Below are 26,216 nucleotides of genomic sequence, written 5' to 3'. Positions count from 1 at the left end.
GAAATTCAGTTTTCAGCATCCATCAAGAAGTTTTATTGGAACACAGCCACAGGCATTCATTTGAATATTGTCTCTGGCTGCTTTCATGCCAAAATGGCAGAGTTGATCAGGGTGATAGAGACAATATAGTCTGAAAAGCCTAAAATCTTTACTCTCTGGTCCTTTACAGAAAAAAGTTCTCTGGCCCTTGCTCTAGAAGTAGAATAGTTGAATGGTAAGCTATCTGCATCTTCAGCTTTACTAGTTATTGTGAAATTGTTCTTCAAAGTAATAAGACCGAGTAGTGTTTGGGTTTTTCAGTTTTTTTTTTAAATAACTGGACTCTTTTTAAATGAAGGCATTGGAAGGGTCTTAAAAGGCATCGTGTAGTCAGCAATATTGCTGCATAACAAACAACTTTGAAATTTCAAGGACTTAACAGCAAGTATTTACCTTGGGCTTCTGGGCCTGCCTGTTGGCTAGGGTTTGGCTCACCTATACTGGGCTCAGCTCAGGTTGGCTGCAAGCTGTGGGTTGTCCAGTTCTGCTCCACAGGCCTGGTCAAAAAAATAGGGTCAGAGAACTGCTGTCCCAGGCCCACTTGCTGGTGTCTTGCCCCAGATGGACAGATTTTCCAGGATGTCTTTTGTAAGCCTGGTTTTGGCGGGCTGCTCAGACTTGCTGCTGCTGGGCATTCACACCAGCCAGAGCAGCTTTCCTGGCATCTGCTGCTTTTACCCTTGAGCTTGTGTTACTTAGTGCCTTGAACCTTTAGGGCTGCCTTCTCCAGAAGCCAGAGGCTGGCCCTAGAGCTGAAATTCTCCCCTTACCCAACCCTGTCCTGAGTTCTGTCTGACCTGGCTTGTTCTCAACCTCTTGCCCTAGACTAAAGGGAAGTGGGTGGTTTTTAAGACCAAGTGTTCAATTCTTCTGATAAAATAATTTGATAAAAGCTTATGGAATAACTCCATTGCCTTTGTACAAATTAGCTTCCTTTGATGAGGAAACCGAATGATAACAGAAGTCACTTTCTCTGGAGAAATGAAGGATTATTCAGGAGAAGAGCAAGTTTGCACTCATTTAAAATGCTTAAGGAACTAGAACAGGGTAGCTGCTGTTTGCCTCTCTTTCTCATATGGGTGCCAAGTATCCCCTTCTGTCTCCTCTGTCTTCCTGTCTGTCTGTCTCTTCTGCCAAGCCCGACTCACTCCACATTCCCAGCACTAGAAATACACACTTGGGAGTTTACAGATCTGCCTTACCGTCCCACAAATCCTGTGCATGTTTGCAGGACTTGTTTTAAGCAGTGTGGGTTCTGAGCTCTGTTGTAGTCCTCCAAGTGGTAACTTTAGTGAGATGCTGGCTATCTGGATTTTAGATCCAGTGGAATGGCATAAGTTCTGATCAGTCCCGGGGGTTGCATCTCTTTGTATTTTGAATGTTTGATTGTAGATGTTTAGCCTTAGGACTTGGCATTTCAGAGTATTAGGTAGCTGCATAGCTTAATTTATCTACATCTTAGTTGACCCTTAATCAATAAAAGATGGTCTTGGCTTAACCATGGGACAGATTTTGTTTTATAAGATTGCTTTCTTTACCACTGCTCTGGGGTAGGATAATGCCCTCCCAACTTTAAAAAGTGGTCATCTTAACCTCTACTGATGCACACATTTTTAGGGGTGTGATGGAGGAAGGGAGAAGATACTGGGGTTTAAAAAATGGAAGTTAATATGCTTCACCCTTCAGATCCTTATATTGATTCAACAACCAATGCTCTTTTCCACATGTAAAATGAGTGTGAGCAAGTGTGTGTGTGTGTGTAGGTGGGAGGGTGCCACTGGCCACCAAACATCTTTGTCACGGAACCATAGGAGGTGTAACAATGTCATTTCTCATGGAAGTATTGATAAGAATGCAAGTGAGTCTAGACAGGCAATACATTGACTGAGACCCATCTGTGGTTCTTAGCACATAATAACAAAAGGTAACATTTATTAAGCACTAACTGGGTATTTTCTCCCACTTGAAATTCACAAGGCTCCTAATTAATTTGCATTATTATCATCCCTATTGACAATTAGGTCAGTCAGAGGGAATGGCAGAGGAGGGGTTTGAACCCAGGTTATACTTGGCATTGAAACTTTATAATCACCACTCTGTATTGACTGAGCTCTTGAAAGATTCTTCCAGTGCAAACTTCTAAAACTTTCTGACAGAAACATTTCTCTTTAGGGTGGGTCAGAGGCTCAACTACAAGCCTGTGTATTTCCAAAGCCCAAGTGCTTTTCACCTCATGAGGCTGCCTGCAAAGCCTAAGATCCATTGCTGTCCATTGGAAAGTTTCAAAAAAATATGATTGTTTCAGAGGTCCCTCCTTCCTGGTGGCTATTGAATGAAGACACTTTTCTGTAAATCATAGTTCCTTTGAACTGTTTTCCCCTGCTGATCTATTATGATTTTTTTTGTAGAAAAATAAATGTTATCTATTAAGTACCAACTACATAAGGTTATTTATTCCCTTTTTCTCCTCTTACCAATATAGGAATGGTAACATAAGAATAATTATTATACTTGAAGAAATACAGGCAAGCATACTCATTTTTGTGTGTTTATGGTCTTTCAAAACAATGCAAGTAAAGTCAACAGGAAGCACAGCTAGAAGACGACAGTGTTAGGAGGGGCCGTGTAGATCAGATCGTCAAACCAGACCACAATGTCCTTTTACAGGTCAGGAGACTGAATGCAGCCTAGAGATGCGATGGCTCGTGTAACACCATACAGAAGGGCAGGGCACCTGGGGAACCAGACTGGAGTTGCTCTGTGCTGTCGAGCAAGGTGTTTCAACATCAGCATGATTGACCATTGGGCTCAAGAACTCTTTGTGTTAACGGTGTCCTGGGCACTGTATCTCTGGCTTCTGCCCCCCAGATGCCAGTAGCATCCCTATCCTCATTGTGGTTACCCAAAATTCCTGTAATCATTGCTAAGCAGCCCCTGAGGGGACAAAATCACCTGTACCCAAGAAGCCCATTGAGCAGCATGAACCTGCAGCTCAGCTCTTCCCTAGCAGTTTGGGAGGGAAGTTGATTTTGGGTGCTAAGGGGAGAAAGTTTTTCCTCCTCCCCCCTCCACCCAACAGCACCTTGGGAGAGCTCTGCTGGGGTGCCTGGCCTCAACCTGGAGAGAACAGCTCTCAGAGAGGTGTGGGGAAGGTGCCAAAGAAGCACAGCATGAAAGGCAGACCTATGAGAGGTACGTATCATTATCCCCACTTCACAGATGGAGAGGGAGGTGTTCAGAGGGGTGAACAGACCCATAGAACCAAATTATGGTTTCTTTTCCACAAACCAGAAGGAGCCCCATATAATATGTAGGCCACTTGTCCCTCAATCTGTGCTCTGGGCCCATTAGCAATAATGTCAGAGGGCTCCGCTTACATGGTATTTGTTAATTACAGGAGGGGTGTGTTAATATGAAATTATGTTCTGGAAAGTTAGATCTGGTCCCTCCCCTGACTCTTAACTTGCTGTGGGTCCTGGAGCAATTTGCTTTTCCTCTAGGGATTTTTGTCCTCCCGCTTATCAAAAGAGGTTGTTGGATTGCACCAGGGCTGAGCAATCTCCCGGCTGTTCCCCATCAGCCTCCCCATACCCCCACCCTGAGACTCAAATGGGGCAAATAAAGATGTTTACAGGCTAGATTAATTTCAATTAAAAATGAGACTATCTTTATTTAGTCCTATGAAGGAAAATGTATATTCTTAAAACTCAAGATTAACTTGTTTCATTGACAGGAAAGATGTTAAATGGTTTTAGCCACTAAAATGTTAATAATGGGCCTTTTGAGGAGCAGCAACGTGGAGGCCAGTTTCTAACCATTTACCTAAAATTACACCATGAACCAAATGGCAAAAGGAGACAGGCCACAGGTTAAGTATCACTGGATGTGGTCTCAATAGTCTCTTAGGTCTGATGAGTATTTAAGTTTCTGTGTGTATGGAGAGTGCCCCCTGGTGTAAATCCTTGAGCTACAACAATGTGTGTTGTCCGGTTGCTCCTGCAGAAAAAGGTTGAAGGGGTTTTGGAATAAGACCAAAGATCGTTTATTAAGAAAGAAAGCAGAGAATCACATTTTTGGAACCTTCTGAGAGGTACCGATCGCTTCGTAGTCAAAGAGCTTGGGTTTTGGGGTTGAGCTTAGTTTCAAATCTGTGCTTCAAGGCTGTATGCCCTTAAGCTAAGCTACTTCTTTCAGCCCCCCTTTATCTGTAAAACTGAAATGTTCCTACCTCTCAAGTTTCTTTTAGGAGTAGATAAAGGACATAGGCACTGGGAGAATGATCAAAGAAGAAGATGGAAAGGTAGGGCCTGATTGTGAAGAGTCTGTGTTCTATGCCAAAGAGCTTGAACTTGACTCTGGCCGGTGGAAGCCTGTTGGCAGAAGTGACATGATAGGACTTGTGTGTTGGAAAGATAACTGGTGGCAATGTGGACAATGAAGTGTTGGGGCCTTAAACTTTGGTGGTGGTGATGGAGCTGGACTAGATGGGAAAGATGTTCTGGAAGTAGAATTGACAGAATATGATGGGAAGGAGGGTATAGTCAGAAATGGCAACATGTGCATGTATAGCTGTTAAAATGCTTTATAAGCTTTCTTATGACTTTCAAAGTAATTTTATGAACTAGATTTTATAATTATCATTCTCATTTTATATGTAAGGAAACTGATAAGGACATTAATAAATGGCCGAATCAGAATGTTAAACACACACAGGTCTTGGGTCCCCAATTCTGCCTTTATCTCTTAGATAACATTGCTTCTCAAGATTCAGCATGCAGTCACCACAGAGAGGCATTCTCTGTCCAGGGTCTTATGTGTGCTGGGCCCCCAGACTGTGCAATCTCCCTGGTTGCTAGGAGTCTCTCATAATTAGAGTTCTCAGGTTGCTAGGCGACCTGAGTTGCTAAGAGTCTCAGTTTATTATAGGTCTTGTGTTGTTAGGAGCCCCAGGTTATTCAATTTTTCGACTTATTAAAGGTTTCCTGGTTCCCCAAGGCCCCAAGTTCTTAGAGACATCAGTTATTGGGGGTCCCAGGCTCCTGAGGTTCTAGGCTCTTAAAGTCATCAGCATTAGTCCTCCACTGGTTACTAGGAATCTCAGGATTTCAGAGGCCTTGGATTTATAGAGGCCTTAAGCCTTTGAAGGTCAGTTTACTGGAAGCCTCACCTATTAGCATCTCTCAGTTGTGTGGGTTTCCAAATTGCTAAGGAAGTAGACTCAGATTTTTAGGTCTCATGGTTGCCGAAAGTCATAGGTCAGGCATGCGGTTTTCACCCTCCTGTTCAGCCTTTCTCTATCTGATCAGATAATGTACCAGAAGCTTTGTTTTTCTTAGGTGGTTTCATCACAGATGACCTTGTTCAGCTCCTGAGGCCACACTGACCTGATTCATTATACTCAGGGTTCTAACCACTTAGACCCTGGTCTGAAGGCCTGTAGAGCAGAAACTTGCCACAATTCTAAATAGACCAGATGTCGAAGCACAGTTGGGTTATGTTTATGTTCTAATCATTCACTTTCTAGCCAGTCATTTTAAATAATCTTAAATAAGACTCTGTGGAAAACTCCAGAGTTGACTGCTCCTCATTTCTAATTATTTTATTAGTGAGAACAGCCAAACTCGATTGTGTGCTTTAACTTTTTTTAAATTAAGGTATCATTGATATACAATCTTATGAAGGTTTCACACGAGCGGCATTGTGGATACAACATTCACCCATATTATCAAGTCCCCACCCCCACCCTATTGCATTCACTGTCTATCAGCGTAGTAAGACGCTATAGAGTCACTACTTGTCTTCTCCATGCTATACTGCCTTCCCTGTGACCACCCCCTACATTATGGGTGCTAATCATAATGCCCCTTAATTCCCTTCTCCCTCCCTCCCCACCCACCCTTCTTAACCCCTTCCGTTTGGTAACCGCTAGTCCCTTCTCAGAGTCTGTGAGTCTGCTGCTGTTTTGTTCCTTCAGTTTTGCTTTGTTGTTATATTCCACAAATGAGTGAAATCATTTGGTACTTGTCTTTCTCTGCCTAGCTTATTTCACTGAGCATAATACCCTCTAGCTTCACCCATGTTGTTGCAAATGGTAGGATTATGGCTGAATAATATTCCATTGTGTATATGCACCACCTCTTCTTTATCCATTCATCTACTGATGGGTACTTAGGTTGCTTCCATATCTTGGCTATTGTAAACATGTACACTTTAACTTTCAAAACAATTTTTACTATCAAATAATAGTAGATTCACACAAAGTTGCAAAAATAGTATAGAGAGATCCCCTGTACCCTTCATCCAGGTCCCCCAATGGTGACATCTTATATGACTATAGCATAATATCAAAACCAGGGCATCGGTATTGCTACAATGTGTGTGTGTAGTCTTATGTCATCTTATAACACATAGATTTGTGTACCCACCAGCCCAATCAAGATACAGAACTGCCCCATCACCACAAAATCTTCCCTGTGCTGGCCCTTTATAGTTAAATGCATCTTCCTTTCTCCCCAACCTGTGTGTTTTTAAATGCATTCACATAACCTTTACCCTATGCCTTCTGTGAGCCTCACCCATCAACAGTAACAAAAAGTACAGAGATTAAATATAATACACTCCTGGCTCTGGAAGAGGACATAGACAGGGCTACAGTCACATACACCATAAATTACAGTGTGATGTAGTAGTTCTGAGATGGGGATAAACTCAAGGCATGGGGCAATAAAATAGATTGGAGGATTTAGGAGGTAGAGAGTGTTGGATTAATACTTTCTGCAAAAGTTGCACTGCTGGGCTGATTTTGAAGGGTGAAGTAGAGTTATTGGTGCCCAGTAAGGTGAAAATTCAGGCAGAAGAGTCTGGGGAAGAGTTGGTAGGTTAGCGCTGTGGAAGCCCACAGGGTGGTGTTGCAGGGGACGGAAGGCTGGAGGAGTTGGGAGAGGACAGCCCGTGGAGGACCAGGTGTCTGCTGAACTGAGTTGGCTGAACTTAGTCCTGCAAGTGACAGAGAGCCAGCAAAGGTTTAAAAATGGGGAATGGTGTACCCAGCTCTATCATTTAGATGCAGGGAGAACAGTTAGGAAATGATTGCAGTCCCAGATGAGACAGCTGGGAGTACCATCCAGAGAGCAGATACGGAAGAACCATTTTGACTTCTGGAGGACATCAGGATGTTGGGGGAGCAGGACAGGGATGAGCAAGCTCTCTTTCCAAGATGGATGTTTCTCCATTTTCTTTCAGCTGTATCAGTTTCCCTGAGAGCAAATCCCTAGGATATAAGTCCAAGATGATGAATGCTGGTAGAGTAATTCCCTGCTTACCCAGAGATCATGTGACTTCAGTGAGGCACAGTATGGCACAAATTTGGATGAAGAAAGGCCCTTGAGAAGTTAAAACAAGCTCTGCTTTTACTCTACAATACCTTTTAGGCCCTTTTACTCAGAGCCTTTTTGACAATTCAAGTGCAGTTCTCAAAAGTATGGTTACATGGTATCCTTGCCCCAAAAGTAACAATAATTAAAACTACCTTTTCTTGAGTGTCTGCTTGGTGCTAGGTTCTTGCAAGATGCTTTGCATGTTGTCTCATTAATTCCCCCAACAAGCCCTGGTGGTAGTTCTTTTCAGTTCATAGGTGAGGATTTTGAGGCTCCAGAGGCTAAGGGGCCTCACCAAAGTCACAGAGCACCTAAGTTTTAGGACCCCAGGACTCCAGCCCAGGTCTGGCTGCTCTCAGCCACCTGCCTTGCACTTTAGAAGCCACGGATCATGAGAGGGAGGGGAGAATGTCAGCCAGTAGTGGCACCAGGGCACGGAAGGGAAGAACATGGAATGAGGCACCCGATGACTGTTGAATGGTTTTTTACCAATTTCACACGAGAAATGAACCAGTCAGTGTTCTCCAGAGGAACAGAACTAATAGGATAACACATAAAGGGAATGATAGAAAAATTCGCTTAGAACAGTGGTTATATATGATTTATTTATGACAGTCCAAAGGCTGTCAGGTTCAAGACCCAGGAAGAGCTGATGTTTTAGTTCAAGCCCCTAAGCAGGGAAAAAAGCCAATGTCGCAGTTTGAACACAATTAGGCAGGAGGAATTCCCTCTGATTTGGGGAAAGTCAGTCTTTTTGTTCTATTCAGGCCTTCCCCTGACTGGATGAGACCCACCCAGATCAAGGAGGGCAATCCACTTTACTCAATCTGTTGATTTAAATGTTAATCTCATCTAGATTGGATAAAGAAGATGTGGTACATATACACAATGGAATATTACTCAGCCATAAGAAGAAAACAAATCCTACCATTTGCAACAACATGGATGGAGCTAGAGGGTATTATGCTCAGTGAAATAAGCCAAGCGGAGAAAGAGAAATACCAAATGATTTCACTCATCTGTGGAGTATAAGAACAAAGGAAAAACTGAAGGAACAAAACAGCAGCAGAATCACAGAACCCAAGAATGGACTAACAGGTACCAAAGGGAAAGGGACTGGGGAGGATGGGTGGGTAGGGAGGGATAAGGGGGGGAAGACGAAGGGGGTATTAAGATCAGCATGCATAGGAGGGGTGGGAGAAAGGGGAGGGCTGTACAGCACAGAGAAGACAAGTAGTGATTCTACACCATTTTGCTATGCTGATGGACAGTGACTGTAAAGGGGTTTATAGGGGGGACCTGGTATAGGGGAGAGCCTAGTAAACATAATATTCTTCATGTAATTGTAGATTAATGATAACAAAAAAAAAAAAAAAAAGGAAAGGGGGATTACTCCCTGATAGGATAAAACTAACTGTAAATCAACGATTAATGCATGCTTTAAATATCCTTAATTTTGATCATTTAAAGGGTGTCAGATGATCAGCTATGGAAGTACATTTTTCTGATAATATTCCTTTCTTAAAAAAAAAAAAAAAGCAGTTCCTGTGTGGTGACCTCCAATAAGTTCTTCACAATGGTATAAAGGGCATATCAAAGTGTGGGCAAAGGGTCTGCTTGTGTTTATACAGAGGGTCAAAGCCTAATTTGGCTACCCAGAAAATGAACTAAGATACGATATGAAGAAGAACTTCCAACATCAACATACTCTGGAAGAGTCATTCCAGAAGATGATCATCAAAAAACTTCAACAAAGATCCTGGCGCTATTGCAGTTGTAGCTGCATTCATCCCACTGGTTCCTGGAATTGCCATTGGAATGAAGAAGGAGTAAAACAACAAATTTGACTGGATCTATACTGTTGGAACTCAACCAAGAATTAGGAGAAGTGCAAGTTGCAGCGCTCCAAAATCTTGAGACTACAGACTATCTACTGTTAAAAGAACATATGGGATGTGAACAGTTCCCAGGATTGTGTTGTTTTAATTTGTCTGATTTTTCTCAAACTATTCAAATTCAGTTAGACAATATCCATCATATCATAGATAAGTTTTCACAAATGCTTAGGGTGCCTAACTGGTTTTCTTGGCTTCCCTGGAGATGGCTGGTAATTGTAGGTCTGCTTTGGTTATGTAACTGTATTCCTATTATGTTAATGTGTGTGTGCAATTTAATTAGTAGTTTAAAACCTATACATGCTTAAGTTATTCTATAAGAAGATATGTCAAAGAAATAATCAATCTTCCCATGTTTTCTTCCATCTGCTACTTCTATAGCTTTTCTTATTCCTTCCTAATTACAACCCTTAAATAGAATTTGTGCCTCAGATCGAATTTACCGAGTATCATAATTCTTCCAAGTGGTAAATATACCTCAAGACAAATGCTGGGCATAAAAGCCACAGGGCATAAATCTGCAAAGAAGTAAAAAGCTAACCTTTTCAAACAATATTGCTTCTCTCTCACTTACCAACTTTACATTTCCCTGTATGGCCCCGGAAGATGACTGGTTAGCCGGAGATGGGTAAGATTCTTCAAGGGAAGAACAACCTAAGACAGGCACAGTTGCAGGGGGGCCATCAGGTGAGAAATTGGGGATCAACAGAGGTGAGGCTTAGAACCTCACCCCCCCTGTTTTGAGAGAAATCTTCTGCATCCGTGGATGTTATGTTGCTCTTGTCTAGCTTGGATTAATACTTAGTCTATAGGCACACACCTGATCATCTACATTTGCTTTCTTACAGCACTAAACTTTCTACCTTTATCTTGCATCTACCTACCACTTCAGCATTTTATTAAAAAAAATAATAATAATAATAAGGGAGAAATGTGGGATTCACATATAAATTGAGTATAAAATCCAATGAATATTCATATTTGACCTGATTGTTTACAGTTCATAATGTGTGATCAAAACTGAAAGTTTCTGTGATGACTGCCCTTGTACTGTTCACCATGTAAGAACTTATTCACTATGTAAGAATTTGTTCACCATGTAAGAACTTGTTTGTTATGCTTCAGAAGATCGGAGACTGATGAGAAAAAAATAAAAATAAATAAATAAATAAATAAATAAATAAATGTTAATCTCATCTAATGCATAGTAGAGTGAATATAGACAACAAATATTATAATCATCAAACTTGCTAAGAGACTAGAATCCAATTATTCCAACCTTTGAAAAGAAATAATTATGTAACATGATGGAGGTGCTAATTATGGTTATAATGGCAACCATATTACAATATATAAATGTATCAAATTAACAGGTTGTCCATCTTAAATTTATACAATATTATATGTCAAATATTTTTCTATTAAAAAAAGTGTTCATGCCATCCAGAAACACCCTCATAGAAACACCCAGCATGATGTTTGACCAAATATCTGGGCACCCTGTAGCCCAGTTAAGTTGACACATAAAATTAACCATCACAAGGAGGACAACAGAATAACAGAGACACAAAACTAAAAGGATAGGCTGGTGTAAGACTATGTAGCATAGGGTTAGTGACTTTACATGCCTCAAATAATGTCTTGCAATTACAGACATATACTGTGATCAATGATGTTAAGAATAAGGACACATCTTGTTGAGAAGAGGTCAGTTCTGTCTGCAGTGCACTAAGTTTGGAGCAGATCAGTGAATGGGCCTTTCTCTAGGAGTTCCAGGGTCTCCTTCCTTGCAGCCAGAGGACTCATTTTTCAGTTGCCACAGTAACCCTGGCATACCCTTTGGGGTCAGCGTCAGTGCTCTCCTGATGGAGCCCTCTGAGCTGAAGGTTTTCTGAATCAACCAACTAGGTGATTTTCATTCATTTCTCCATTTTTTTACACAGCATTTTTTTATCTAGTTCTTGACAATGGGAAAATAGACACGAGAGACCCATCAGGCATCTCCTGGTCTGGTAGGAGTGGTAGAGAAAGAAGATACTGATGCAGTGTGATAGAGGCTGAGATTGCAAACTACTAGTACTGGATGCTGTGTATGGATGTGGGGGATCCTAACTCAGCCCAGGGAGTCCAGGAGAGGAAGTCAAGCTTCAGTGATGCTTCAGTGAGGACGAGAAGCTAGTCAGAGAGTTGGAGCAGAAAGGGTATGGTTGATAGAAGAAATAACATATAATATCATATAGGGCAATGGATGTAAAACAATCACACATTTAAGGAATTATAAAAAGTCTGGTTAGAGCAGTGGTTCTCCTTTCTGGTATCACTCTGGAATTACCTGGAGGTGTAAAAAAAAAATTGCTGCCAGAGATTTCAATGTAATTGGTCTAGGGTGGGACCCAGGCATCAGCATCCTTTCTAAAGTGCCCCTGGGTCTGAGAACCAGGAGTGTAAGAGCTGTTCAGAGAGCTTAAACCTGAAGGGAGCTGCTGGAGGATCTCTGCTGGGTTGTGGCCAAAATCTGACATGAGCAGAACTCAGCAGAGAAATAAAGACCCTCTGATCTCTGACTGGGGCCCTGTCTGCCCTCATAACTGTTCTTTTGAGCTGCTGTTTCTTATTCCCGATTTAAAAGTGAAAGTCAAGTGAGAAATAACAAAACATACAATAAAACAAAATAAGCTGAAAGATTACTCAATAAAGAGAAGTAATAAAATGGTAAAAGCAGGCTAATGCAGGAAGAACCCAAAAACTCAACCAGGCAGAATCACCACCAAGGGCCAGACAATAAAAACAATAGCTAAAATGTACTGATCTAAGTGGTAAGCATCTTCATGCATTGAGACAGCAAGGGAGGATTATTTCCATTTTACAGAGAAGCAAAATGAGGCTCAGGGAGATTAAATATCAGTTCCAGTGGGAAGGGCAGGGTAATGGATCCATTTTATAGATGAGGAAATGAGGTTAACGTGCCCAAGACTAAATAGCCAGTCAGGGACAGAGCAAGACACTGAGTCCAGAGCTCTTTTCCCTGAATAAAGGCTCAAGCCTGGCTATGCAGTGGAGTCAGCTGGGGAGCTTTTAAGAAATACTGATACCCTTACTACGCTGATGGACAGTGACTGCAATAGGGTGTGGAGGAGACTTGATTATATGGGTGAGTGTAGTAACCACAATGTTTTTCATGTGAAACCTTAATAATAATAAAAAAAAAGAAATATTGATGCCAAAGAGACATTACTTCAAAGAAGATATGCAAATGGCTAATAGGCAGCTGAAAAAAAAAGCTTAATGTCACTGATCAGGGAAATGAAACTAAGCCACAATGAAATATTGCCTCCCACCTTCCAGGATAGCTATTATATATATATATATATATATATATATATATATATATATATAAAAGACACCAAGTGTTGGTGAGGGTGTAGAGAAATTGGAATCCTTGTATACTGTTAGAGAGAATGCAGAATGATGCAGCCACTATGGAAAAAAGTATGGAGCTTCCTCAAAACAGAAGAAAAATGGAGGTTTCTTCTATTTTTAGGGAAAGCAGAACTACCATATGATCCAGCAATCCCACTTTTGGGTATTTATCCAAAAGAGTGGAAATCAGGATATCAAAGAGATGTTAGCTCTCCTCTGTTTATTGCAGCATCATTCACAATAGCCAAGATGTGGAAACCACCTAAATGTCCATTGACAGATGAATGGATAAACCAAATGTGGTACATACACACAGCAGTATACTATTCAGCCTTAAAAAAGAAGGAAATTCTGCAATAGGCAACAACATGGCTGAACCTTGAGGACATTATGCTAAGTGAAATAAGATGGTCATGGAAAGAAAATACTGCATGATTCCACTTATATGAAATATCTAAAATAGTCAAGTGCATGGATTCAACAAAGAGGATACAAAATCAATATAAAGAAATTTTTTGCATACTTTTTTTTTTATTAAGCTGTCAATGATATACAATCTTATGATGGTTTCACATGAGCAACATTGTGGTTTCAACATTCACTCATGTTATCAAGTTTTTGCATTCTTATATGTGAACAAGAAACTAGCAGAAAGAGAAATCAAGAAAACAATTCCATTTATAATTGCATCAAAAAGAATGAAATACCTGGGAATAAACCTAACCAAGGAGGTGAAAGACCTATACTCTGAAAATTATAGGACACTGATGAAAGAAATTGAAGAAGACAGACATAAATGGAATTCTATCCCATGCTCATGGATAGGAAGAATTAATATTGTGAAAATGGCCATCCTGCCCAAAGCAATTTACAGATTCAGTGCAATCCCTATAAAAATACCAATGGCATTTTTCAATGAACTAGAGCAAAGAACAGTAAAATTTATATGGAACCATAAAAGACCCTGGAAAGCCAAAGCAATCTTGAGAAAGAACAAAGCAGGAGGTATCTCACTCCCTGATTTCAAGCTATACTACGAATCTACAGTGATTAAAACAGTATGAAACTTGCACAAAAATAGACACATAGATCAGCAGAACAGAATAGAGAGACCAGAAATAAATTCACACATATATGGTCAATTAATATATGGCAAAGAGCAAGAAATATACAGTGGGGTAAGGACAGTCCCTTCAATAAATGGTGTTGGGAAAACTGAACAGCCACATGTAAGAGAATGAAACTAGACCACTGTTTTACATCATACACAAAAGTAAACTGTAAATGGATTAAAGACTTAAATGTAAGACTGGAAACCATGAAACTCTTAGAAGAAAACATTGGCAAGAATATCATGAATATCAGCATGAGAAATTTCTTTAAGGATACATGTCCCCAGATAAAGGAAACAAAAGCAAAAATAAACAAGTGGGACTACATCAAACTAAAAATCTTCTTCACAGCAAAGGAAACCCTCAACAAAACCAGAAGGCAACCTGCCATATGGGAGAATATATTTGCAAATGATATATCTGATAAGGGGTTAATATCCAAAATATAAAAAGAACTCTTACAACTCAACACTAAAAAAACCCAAATAATCTAATTAAAAAATGGGCAGAGGACTTGAACAGACATTTTTCCAAAGAAGACATACAGATAGCCAGCAAACACATGGAAAGATGCTCAACATCACTAATCATCAGGGAAAGGCAAATCAAAACCACAGTGAGGTATCACTTCACACTGGTCAGAATGGCCACTATCCAAAAGACAATAAATAGCAGGTGCTGGTGAGGATGTGGAGAAAAGGGAGCCCTTCTACACCATTGTAAATACGGCTTGGTCCAGCCACTGTGGAAAAAAATATAGAGGTTCCTCAAAAAACAAAAATAGAAATACCATATGGCCCAGCAATTCCACTTCTGGGAATTTACCTGAAGAAAACAAAATCGCTAACTAACCTGAAAAAATATATGCACACCTATGTTCACTGCAGCATTATTAACAATAGCAAAGATACGGAAGCAGCCCAAGTGCCCACCGATAGATGAATGGAGAAAGAAGATGTGGTACATATACACAATGGAACATTAGTCATAAAAAGGAAGGAAATCTTGCCACTTGCAACAACATAGATGGACCTAGAGGGTATCATTCTAAGTGAAATAAGCCAGAGAAAGACAAATTCCATTTGATTTCACGTCTATGTGGAATCTAAAAAATGAACAATAAAGAAATAGATCCACAAATATAGACAACAGACTGTTGGTTACTGTAGGTTGATGAGTGAAATAGGGAAAGGAGATAAAGAGGTACAAACTGCAAATTGTAAAATAAGTTAGTCATAGAGATGTAAGTACAACAGAGAACTTAACCAATAATATTGTAATATCTTGGTATGATAATGGGGTATCTACACCTATTGTGGCAAGCATCTAGTATACAATTATCGACTCATTATGTTGTACATCTGAAACCAATATAATGTATGTCAACTTTACGCAAAAAAAAATAGTGAGGTTCATAGAATCAAAGAGTGGAGTGGTGGTTGCTGGGTGGTGGGGGACTGTGGGAAGGGAAACAGGGTGTTACTAATCAGTGGGCATTACACTGCAGTTAGGCAAATAAGCTCTAGAGATCTGCTGTATAAATTGTACCTACAGTCAACAATACTGTATTGTACACTTAAACATTTGTTGAGGGTAGATCACATATTCAGTGTTTGTACCATTAAAAAAAAAAGAAGTTGTGATGCTATGCTGGGCCAACTGTCACTTCTGACCTGGTTGGTCTGGGGGGTGGCCCAGGCAGATAGGGTGAGCATGTGTGATTCCGTGTGCTTCTGACTGTGCTCGGCCCTTAGCAGTAGCTGCTCCCGTGTGTTGAGTGCCCTGAGGGCTGAGCACTGTACTTCCTTAAAGATGTTCTAGGTTATGCCCAATTAAGAATTAAGGAAAGTGAGAGTTAAGGTACTTTCACCGGCTCACCCAGATGGTAGCCCCTAGGGCCTGTGTTTGTTCCCAGCCTGAGTCCAAAGGCTCTGACCTGGGGCCCCTGTGGAGAAGGGGCATGGTTGTCACATGCCCTTCCGTTTCACATCTCTCTCTCTCAAGACTCAGGGTGGACAGCATTGAATCATCATCATCCAGATGGAGAAAAGGGGTGGTTTGTGACTTGGCATTAAGGAAGAAGAACTTTCTATCAGTCAAAGGAGTTAGACAGTGAGGTAGGCTGCCTGGGGAGGCAGTGGGCACCTGCCACCACCATCACTGGGTGGCCCCCTGAAGGATCTGTGGGCAGGACAGGCACCATCCTTAATCTTGTGTGCACGTGCAGAGGTGGGCAAGGGGGTGGGCTTGGACACTCCTAATATATCTCCAGGCCCAGAAGTTCAGGGGCTCAGGGAGAAAGCTCACTGGGTGAAGAAGGTTCTAGAAGATGAGGTCACAGAACTGGGGAGTTCCAGAAGGCCCTGCCTTGGTCTGGAGCCTGCCTTCCCTCACCATTCTTTTAAAGCTGGGTGCCTGGGGTCCACTGCTGTGTCAGCTCTGGTGAGGACACCTGATCGGTTAGCCCCCTTCCCCTCCTCCTGTAGCTATCAGCCAGGGCCTGGGACTCATCTGGGAATAGAATGGTGGTGGCAGAGATGGGGGGTCCTGGGCTGGGAGGGTGACGGGCTGAGAGAAAGAGACCATGCTGGCAGGTCTCAGTCTCTGAAACACCAGACCTGACTCCTTATGTCCCAAGACCTGCTGTGAAATACTCAGGATGAAACTACTTTTAAGTCACTTTGCTACAGAAAGAATCAGAAAACAGTCTCTGAACAGCAGTCACATTTTTTCTTCACATATAAATTGGGGATATGAATCCTACCCCCCTTGAATAGTTGAGAGGATTAGATGAGATTAAATCAGAAAACATCCAGAAAAGGCCCAGCCAGGATTTAAGAACTCAGAGAGGTTGTCTTCCTCCCTCTCACCCCGACACTTTGATGAATGGGCTCCTGTGCTTGTGGCCATAACCTCAGGGCACTGTCGTTTTGGAAGCAGCACTGATCAGTCACTCTACACCAGCAGCTCTACTTGACTCTTAGGACATGAAGATAGAAAAGACTGCGGTTGGCCTCTAGGAGCTCTCTTTGTGGTGGGAAAGATGAACGTGTACTGCACTCCAGTGAGGGAGGGTGGGCAGAGTGCAGGGTGCTTTGGGAGTGCTGGGGCTGTGGCCTGTTAGGAGAACTTAGCTGGGAGCTCACCTCTGATGTGACCCCGTAAATATGAGGAAGAGTGAACCATGGAAATGAGAGAAGGTTACTGTTCTAGGGAGCAGGGTCATCACGACCACACGGTATGGCATTACCACAACTCGTAAGTGAGCGACAGGTCAGCAGGGCTGGGTACATGGGGCCTCGTGGCCATGCTTGGAGCAGTGCTGAAGGGAGCTATGCAAGGGGGTCACAGGGCCAGGCTTTTTGTTTCAACAATGCATTCTGGGAATGTGCGTAGGATCGTTTGGAAGAAGAGTCAGAGCTGGATACAAGGGACCATCAGCATGCCATGCCTAAAATAAGGGGAAGATGGTGCTTTCGGAGGGAAGGTGATTCAACAGCTCTTTGAGGTTGACTGACTGGGGACGGCGGAAGGATATAGTGATGGAGATAAGGAGTGAGGAATGACATCCGAATTTCTAATTTGCATAAATGGGTTTAACTGAAGAAACCTTTACGAGTTGCAGACCAAGCAAGGGAAAGCATAGGAAGAGCTGGTTTTAGTGGAGCCCGGGCTCTGTTTTAGACATGCTCAGCGTGAGGTGACAATGGGATAGCCAAGCAGAGACGTCCAGGAGGGAGCTGCATGTGGGTGCATGGCCCTGGGGAAGGGGCACTACAGCCTTCAGGAGGCAGGTAACAGCAGGGCTGCGGTTGGGTATCCTGAAGTGGAAAAGAAGAGGGTTCGAGGTAGAAGTGCTCAGAAAGCATATCAGCACTGAACACCTGATTCTGACAAAGGGGAATCAGAAGAAATAGCCTGGGAGAAAGGGAACATGGGAGAGGGGAGCGTCATGGAAGCCAGGAGGGGCAAGAGTTTCAGCAAGGTGGGTGGCCCGCGTGTGAAATGCTGCTTCGAGTCCCTATAGAGCCAGAACTGATGGGTCCTCTGGATGGGGCTGAAGAGTTTCACGCCAGTGGCCGTGGGGAAACTAAATTACACTGGCTTAAAAAATAAGTGGAGGTGAGAAAAAGGTCATCTTTCCCCTAAGAGTTTAGGTGAGAAGAGATGGGGAGAGATGGGTCAGCATGGATACTGACGGGAGTCAAAGGAAGGTATTTTCGAAGCTGGGGACCTAAGCGTGTCTCTGCAGGCAGAGGAAGGAGAAGCTGGTGGGGAGGAGACGCTGACCGTCCTGAGAGAGAAGGGCTGGCCGTGGGGCAAGGCCAGAGATGGAAGGGGTGAAAGCTAGAGCCAGTGGAAAGGTGGGCTCGCAGGGGTAGGGGCACGTCCTCCTCACACCAGATGGCGAGGATGAGGGTGGATGAGGTTACGGATGCCTGTGTAAGTGGGAGGGGGCTTGTAGAAAGAGGAAGGAAACCCCACACGGGATCACCTGGTTTTTCTCAGCAGGGCAGGAGGTGAGTTCTCTGGGAGCTAAAGGGATGGGACAGGGAGGAACAGGGGCCCAAGGACGGTCCCGAGGGTCTTGAATACCCTTTGAGGGAAATGGGGGCGTTAGTGCTGGGGCTGGAAGTCCTTCACAACAGCAGCAAGGACTGACCTGTTGTAGAGTGAAGAGCGAAGTTCCCTCCGTGCCTTTCTTTCTGCTTCATTCTTTTGTTAGTCTTGTAAGGCAGGTGGTATTAATTTCACCATTTTATAGGTGAAGGAAATGAGGCCTGGAAAGTGTTCAAAGTTAGAGATGTTGTAAAACACAGAGGTGGGCTTCAAACTCAAGGCTCACCGCAAAGTCACACCCTTAACCCTCCTTGTCACCCACCACAGCTAGAAGGTCCAGAGGGACGGGACATATGTTTGTAGGGACTCTCATTCTCCAGCTTGAGAACTGTTGCATCTTTTGACACCATGAAGATGGAGAGCAAGCGTGGTGGGGGGAGCTCACGAGAAAGACACGTCAGAGGTGGCGGTCAGGGAGACGCTGGAATTGGGAGTTACTGAGGTGGGAGAGTGTGGGGTGATGAGAAGCAGAGACGACAAGGCCATGGGAGCAGGGGGCTGAGATAGGGCGGAGGAGGGGGTCATCCCAGGGGGCATGTTGGGGAGTGGCCTGCAGAGCCATTGTGGCAGCGAGGGGGGCAAACCAAAGGGGTTGAGGTGTGCCTCGAGGGAGGAGGGGCTTTTTCAAGGTGATTGTTTAGACAAGCGGTGGGCGTGAAGGGGAGTTTCAGTAGCCCTAACCGTAACCCTGACCTTAACCCTAACCCTTGTGTATGGGAGAAAGAGCAGACCCCATGTGAGGCAGCCCAGGGAGCCCAGTGCTGGGACACAGCTTCCTTGGCAGATGGGCTTAGGGGGACTTACACTGATGACCCTGCTCGGCCCATCCCCTCGGGGCACATCTGCTCACAGCCGCACCTCCTGGGGTTTTGGAGTCACATTATCTTTCAGCTCATTCCAGACTTTGCCCCTTCCTAGTTGTGAAATTTTGGACTTTAGGATTCAGTAATGCCTGGCATGTAGTAGGGAGCTCAAACTCTGTTCACTTGCTCCCTGTTTCCTTTCCTCTTCTCTCTGCAAGGCAGGGTGGCATAGTGCAGGACAGGAAGGGAGAGGTGCTGGCCTTGGGGAACCCTTTGGCAGATCTCAGGGCATGGACTATGGGACCTGGTTTGCAGTGCTGGAGCCTCCTCTCCATCTCCCTGTTTCCCGTCTTCCAAGGGTGAGCCTTCCGTGAGTGGACGACTAGGGCCACCGAGTGCCTGCCATCTCAAAGCCCAGCGCTGGGCCAGCGTGGTGCATGGAAGCCAGGAGCCAGGCTCCCTGAAGGTGGCGGTGCCCGCTGGGGGTCATGCCACTGGCCTTTGCCGTTCTGCTCAGCTGCCTGCTCACCTCAGGTCAGGCCAGGGTCTACAGTCACTGTGAGCTGGCCAGAGTGCTGCAGGATTTCGGCCTGGAGGGATACCGGGGACACAGCCTGGCTGACTGTGAGCACCCCCACCCCGGCTGGCTCCAGGATCCCTCCCCTGCTCCTCTCCCTTCTACTTCTCACTCAGGGGGTGTGGCCTCGGGAGCTTTCTGAGCCTCAGCTCTCTCCTTTGTAAATAAAAGGATTAGATGAGATGACAGACAGCACCCAGCTGGAGTTAAATACTTAGTAGGCAGGCAACAGGCAGCCACATCAGTACAGCCCTTTCATTTCCCTCCTGCTAAAGTCAGAGGCCAGAGGAACAGACTAGCTGAGGCCCTATTCTTAATCACAGCCACAAGGATGGGACATTCCCACTGAAGCTTAGGGAAAGATGAGCAAACCATTAATACCGAACTGCTCCTGCTGGCAGCAGCTGCAGAAGCTGCTAAGTACAGCCACACTTGGACTCATTTTCCTCTAGTCCTAGGCCTCTCTATAGGTCCCACCTGTGTCTTCCTAATCTTGCCTCTAAAGATTTAGTTCTTGCTCATTCATTCCACAAACATTTCCTGGACCTCACTATGTCCTGGACAGAGAGACAGCAGAAAGATTGCTGGCCAAGGGTCAGGAGGCCTGAGGCTCAGTCTTCATTCTTGTTACTTGGTAGCATATATGACCTTGAATAAGTCACTTTGCCACCTTGGTGGATTCATTTGCAAAATAGGTGGGAGGGTATCTGTCCTGATCACCTTGAAGCAAGAGTCAGTGCTTGAGGAGGCAGCATGTGGGCCCCACACTGTGAGGGCTCTGGTCTTGGGGGAACAGCATCATCTGGCCCACAGGCCTGTGTCTCCACCCTACGCAGGGGTCTGTCTTGCTTACTTCACGAGTGGCTTCAATACAGCTGCTGTGGACCACGAAGCTGACGGAAGCACAAACAATGGCATCTTCCAGATCAACAGCCGAAAGTGGTGCAAAAATTTCCGCTCAAATGAACCCAATCTGTGCCACATGTACTGCAGCGGTAGGCGGGGCCATGGGCTGGGGCTAGCAAGGAAAGCAGGGTAGGGAAGGTGGTGAGGAGGTCCTCCATGCCTCTGACTTGGGGCCCCAGATGGGAGGCTGTCCTGAGAGCTATAGGAATAGAGGGGGATTGCTTTTGATGTGGGGTGTGTTAGAGTGATACCTATGCTTCCAGAGGGGTCAGGAGACAGGGTTGGGTTAAGGGTGGAGGAGGGTGTGTATGTGAGACAGACAGACAGACTCTGGATGTCCAGTTCTGCCCCTCCTCCCTCACTGTGTTTCTTTGCCTCCCACTCCAGACTTGCTGAATCCTAACCTTAAGAGTGCTGTTATCTGTGCCATGAAAATAAGCCAGCAGCCCTTGGGCCTGGGCACCTGGTAGGTAACTTGGACTGGAGGCCCCCAAGGGAGGGTGGCCAGGACTGGCGGACAACCTCAGGGAACCAACCATGCCCGGGTGCCCACTTTGTCTCAGGGACCATTCCGTGGCTTCATGACCTAATCCACACAACAACTTTTGGTGGTAGGGGCTACCACCCCTGAGTATGCAGACAACACACTGAGTTTCAGGAGGATAAGCAATTCACTGGGGGTCACAGGGCCAAGCCAACATCTTTCAAGATTTGCATACATTGGAAGGCCTGCCGACTAGCCATGGGCCTAGTAAACCTTTTATGTTTGTCTTTAAATGTGGCATCTCTGTCTAGGCAAATGTGTTTTCAGGTGTACAACAGATGAAAGAGGCGCCCTGCCTGGAGTGGGTGGGAGCTTGGAGCTTCATCCTGTCAGCCTTCTCTTGTCCCACTTCCTTCCCACAAATGGCCTTTGAAGCCATCCTCACAGACAAGGGAGTTGGAGGAGAACCCGACAGGGCACTGGATTAGACTTTTGGTTCTCAGAGTTGCCTCTGAGGCAGTGGCCCTGCCTCTTCTGATGGGAGTTTTACTGCTTAGAGTCTCCAAACCCCTTTTATTCCCATTGCTGGATGAGAGACCAGCCAGGACAGAATGTGTACGGGAGAAGGTCCATACCCCATGTGGCTGGACCACCAGGACCAAAGACAGCTGTGCTGGTGACAGGCTGGAAGGGTGATTTGGAAGACATTAACTGTCAGCCCAAGAGCAGAAGGAGGGGCAGAGAGCAGAGGCAGGGGTACCAGTCGGGAAGGCTTTGCAAGAGTGTGGGTGAGAGCTACAGGGTCTGGACTAGGTTGGTTGCATCGGTGATGGACAGGAGAGGGGCAGGGTGTGAGGGGCTGTGGAGGAGGAATAGGGACCGGTGAGATGTGGCCAATAAAACAGAGCAGGAGGTGAGAGGACTATGAATACAAAGAAGGTCTGAGATGGGCTTTGACGATGGCCCCAGCTTTGGAGATGTGTTGATTTGAGAACAGTTGAAGTCCTAGGGACTGAATCTGGAGTGAGGACAGCTCAGCAGGACATTGTCACATCTATAAAATAGGAAGGGTTAGTGCAAGCTCAGTAGGAATCCAAGGGCTTGAGGCTTTCAGGGTACCACCCTGGGCTGGAAGAAGCAGGTCCTTTTGGGTTAAATCCTGGAATAACTCTCTTCTGTGTACTGGAAGTAAATGCATGGTATGTATAACCCCTGAGAATAATAGGAAGTGGTCCGAGAAGGTAGAATGGGTGCTCTTTACTCCTCTTGCAACAGGCAATTATTGAGAACCCATCTGTGCGAAGCTCTGTGCTGGGTGCTGGGTTTCAGGGATGGTGCTGAGACCTGTCTTTGCCATCAAGGGTCTCATGGTCTAACAGAAGAGACAGACAAGGCAGTCAGTCATCAGCTGTTCTTGGCTGATAGATCTATAGAGGTCCTGAAGGGACACTCTTGGTCATTGGGCTCTTTGGTGATGACATCATGGAGGACACTAGCTATCAGTTTGGAACCCCTAGGAACTTGGGACCCCAGGACCCCAAGGTCTTACTTATCTTTTTCAGGACACTTGTGTGATGCTGAACCAAGGTAATGGCCATCAAAGAGCCTGTAAACTATAGTTATCAACAACGGAAAGATCCAGATGGGTAGCCAAGGAGAATTGGGTGTGGGGGAAGTTCTGTCATTTACTAGCTGTGGACCTTAGCAAGTAATTTCACACCTAAGTCTCAGTTTTTCATTTGGAATACAAGGAACATAATATCTGCCCAATCTACCATATACGGCTGCTGGTGAGTGGCAGATAAACGGAACAGTGCTATGTACACTGTAAAGGCTTGTGCAGGCAGACCTCAGAGATACTGCACATTTGGGTCCAGGCCACTGCAATAAAGCAAGCATCACAGTAAAGCAAGTTAAATAATTTTTGTTTCCTACTTCTTATAAAAGTCATGTCTACACTATACCATAGGCTGTTAAGTATGCAGTAGTATTATGTCTAAAACAAAATGTGCACACCTTAATTAAAAACTACACTATTGCTTAAAAATGCTGACCATCATCTGAGCTTTCAGCAAGTTGTAATCATTGGTCACAGCTCACCATAGCAAATATAATAATAGCTAGAAATATCGTGAGAATTACCAAAATGTGACACAGAGACAGGAAGTGAGCGTATGATGTCGGGAAAACAGTGCCAGTAGGATTGCTCCATGTGGGATTGCCACAGACCTTCAATTTGCAAAAAATGTAGTATCTGCAAAGCACAATAAAATGAGGTATGCCTGTATTTATGTAAAGGGGCATCCCTTTCAACAGAAGAGGTGTGGTGTAGGAGAGTGTTGGCTGGGGCTCTAGGCCCCAGGACCCCGGGTGAACTTGCCACTGACTCCAGGGTGAACTTAAGCAAATTACTCTCTAGCTCCATTGGTGAAAATAAGGAGCCTACATAGATGAACTTTTTAAGGGCCATTCTCTCCTTTTCTTTCTTCTTCTGGAGGGTTCTTTGCTAGTTAGTGTAATTGACTTGCTTCTCTTTCCCTTGCTAGCTCCTCTCCTCACCTCATTTCTGCTTTCGAGTGCACACCTCCCTCCCATTCTTCTCTGAGCAGGGCCCAGAGACTGCAGATGATTTGGTCTCTCCTCTTCCCCATCCTCTATCCTCAGGGAGGCCTGGAGGCATCACTGCCAGGGCAAGGACCTCAGCGACTGGGTTGATGGCTGTGACATCTGAGATCCTGTCTGGGTGGACCAGGCCATGCTTATATGGGAGATACGGTTTGGTTCCTGACCTAGGCTTGGGAAGACAAGCCAACTAATAAAATGTAATTGAATATAAATGTGGCTCTCAGCTATCATTGTTTCCAGATGACATGTTGGCGTCAGAGCATCTTAGGGTTTCTTCACCTGAGCTGGGCTTCAGGTGGGCTCTGAAACAAGCCTATCATGGAAGGCTTGCCTCATTCTTGGAGGCCTGGGATCAGTGCCTCCCTTTCCCACACCTGGCAGAATTTCCTAGACCCTTTACCTGGATCTAGGTTTGCCAAATTTAGCAAAAACAAACAAATAATAATAACAAAAATGGGATGCCTGAGTTGATTTTGAATTTGAGATGCACAACAGATGAATTTTGCTATAAGAAAAATTAAAAGTTTGATCTGAATTAGACAATCTTAAATATTGCACAGGACATACTTATATTAGGAAATGATTTGTTGTGCTCCTGAAATTCAGATTTAGTTAGGTGTCCTATTATTTCTCTGGCAACCCTATCTGGGTCTGGTGCGTACCTCTGGCTTGTTGGGAGGGTCCTCGGGACACTTATTTCTGTGGCTGTGGGTTGCAGAGGGTGGCTTGTGGTGCTGTGGCCCTCCAGTTGGTGATGGCAGAAACAACGGGGGAACCAACAGTGACTGGTGCATGGTAACCAGCAGGGGCTTCAGTTACGGCTCTCACCTGGCTCTCCAGTGCCCTCTAGCTATGGGAGGTCCAAGTGTCACTGATAAGGATGGCAGCTGTCATAGCCTGAGTAAGGAAACTACCATTCTTACTCCACACCAGACAACTCTGGGAGGCTGCAGGATGGGGTGGAGGGTGCCGGAGGCTTTCAGGCAGGAAACTACAGTTATTTGCCTTCCTCAATAGGTGGGAGGGTCGAAGGAGGCAGTTTTGTCTCCCATTAACCTCCAGCTCATGCCTCAGGTCCCTTGGAATGAACCGTGTCTAAATGAGGAAGGTGGGCAGAGTCTCTGGATCACCAGGGATGTGGTGGCATGAGTGGCAACCAAGGGGATGTCTGAATTCACATTGTAGATTCTTCCAGAAAGGCCTAGGGGAGCCCTGCAGGTGCTGTTGATTGAAGCCCGGCTGGGGACTCCCAGGGAGAAGAGAGGTTTACAGTACCTGCCCTCCCACCCCAAACCTGCCATCTCCAATGCCACTGGTCAGCACACTCCAGGCGGGTGGCTGAGTGCCCACGGTTGGTGAGGCAGGCCAGTTTCCTTTCACTGCTGGTCTCATGTTGGGTCACTCCCATCCCCAGAGTACCAGCTGGCTCTGCCATGTGTCCCACCCTGGCTTTTGGTTCTGCAGCCCAGTGGAGGGCTTGCTTCCAAGTCAAGGTGATAATACACCTTGAGGGCTGCTCATGCAAGTGCACAGTGGGGAAGGATCAGCAGGTTGTTGGGAGCTGAGGTTTGGGAGGATCGGCAGCTAACAGATGCCTTCTCGTTAAGCTCTAGCCCCAGAGAAGTTCTGGAGCTTGCCCACGGTAATGCGGTTGGTGGAGTCAAGATTCGGCTGTGGCTGTCAGATTCCGAAGGCTGCATGCCATCCTCAGCATGTCCCAGCCTCCGTAGCTGGACTAGCTGGCTGGCCGCCTGGGGTGGGAAGGCACAGAGGAGGGAGGCAGTGGAGAGACAGCCCACTTCTCCCTGGCAGAGAGCCACCCTTGCTCAGACACTTCAAGTTCTCTGTTTCCAAGTCTTTGCTCAGGGATCTCCTCTACACACTCCAGCAACTTCCACCCATCTCCAGGCTTTAGCCAATGCCTTCTCCGTCTCAGCATGGCAGGCAGACCAGGAGCCTCTTCTCCAATGAGCGCGCTGCACCTTATGCACCTCCACTGCGGCTCCTGATGCTCAGGCTCTCATGTGTGTATCTATTGCCCACCTCTGCCTGACTATATTCTGGATCCCTGACGTTGTGTCTTTTTGATATATGAGCCCCTGGTGCCAAGCACAGTGTCTGCTCAAAGCAAGCATGCAGAACATGCTCATGGGGTGTGGGAGCCTGGACAGACAACCCCGCCTAGAGATGGGAAGCCTTCTTCCAGCTGTTTCTGCACCCTCCTCCCTCTAAGGTAGGTTGAGGTGGGTATGCTTTGGGGCTCACCAATCTTGGGGCTACTTGAACTTGGATAAAATTCCTTTCAAAAAGAAGCCACAAGGTCTGAATTACACTTAAGACACAAGGCCCACAATGGTGG

At 45.1% G+C, this 26,216-nt stretch overlaps 1 protein-coding gene across 1 annotated transcript; it reads left to right on the top strand.

The window, feature by feature from the left end:
• The first annotated feature begins 3,447 nt into the window (after positions 1–3,447).
• SPACA3 (sperm acrosome associated 3) lies at positions 3,448–24,996 on the top strand. Its single transcript, XM_036879031.2, has 5 exons — positions 3,448–4,129; positions 19,624–19,889; positions 20,679–20,837; positions 21,136–21,214; positions 23,897–24,996. The coding sequence occupies exons 2-5, from the start codon at positions 19,754–19,756 to the stop codon at positions 23,961–23,963; spliced, it is 441 nt and encodes a 146-aa protein (XP_036734926.1). The 5' UTR covers positions 3,448–4,129; positions 19,624–19,753; the 3' UTR covers positions 23,964–24,996.
• Positions 24,997–26,216: the final 1,220 nt, after the last annotated feature.

This window comes from Manis pentadactyla, chromosome 4 (genome assembly GCF_030020395.1).
Source record: "Manis pentadactyla isolate mManPen7 chromosome 4, mManPen7.hap1, whole genome shotgun sequence".
Classification (NCBI taxonomy): domain Eukaryota; kingdom Metazoa; phylum Chordata; class Mammalia; order Pholidota; family Manidae; genus Manis; species Manis pentadactyla.
The sequence above is the reverse complement of the archived record's forward strand: the minus strand, read 5'-3'. Positions and strand labels throughout refer to the sequence as shown.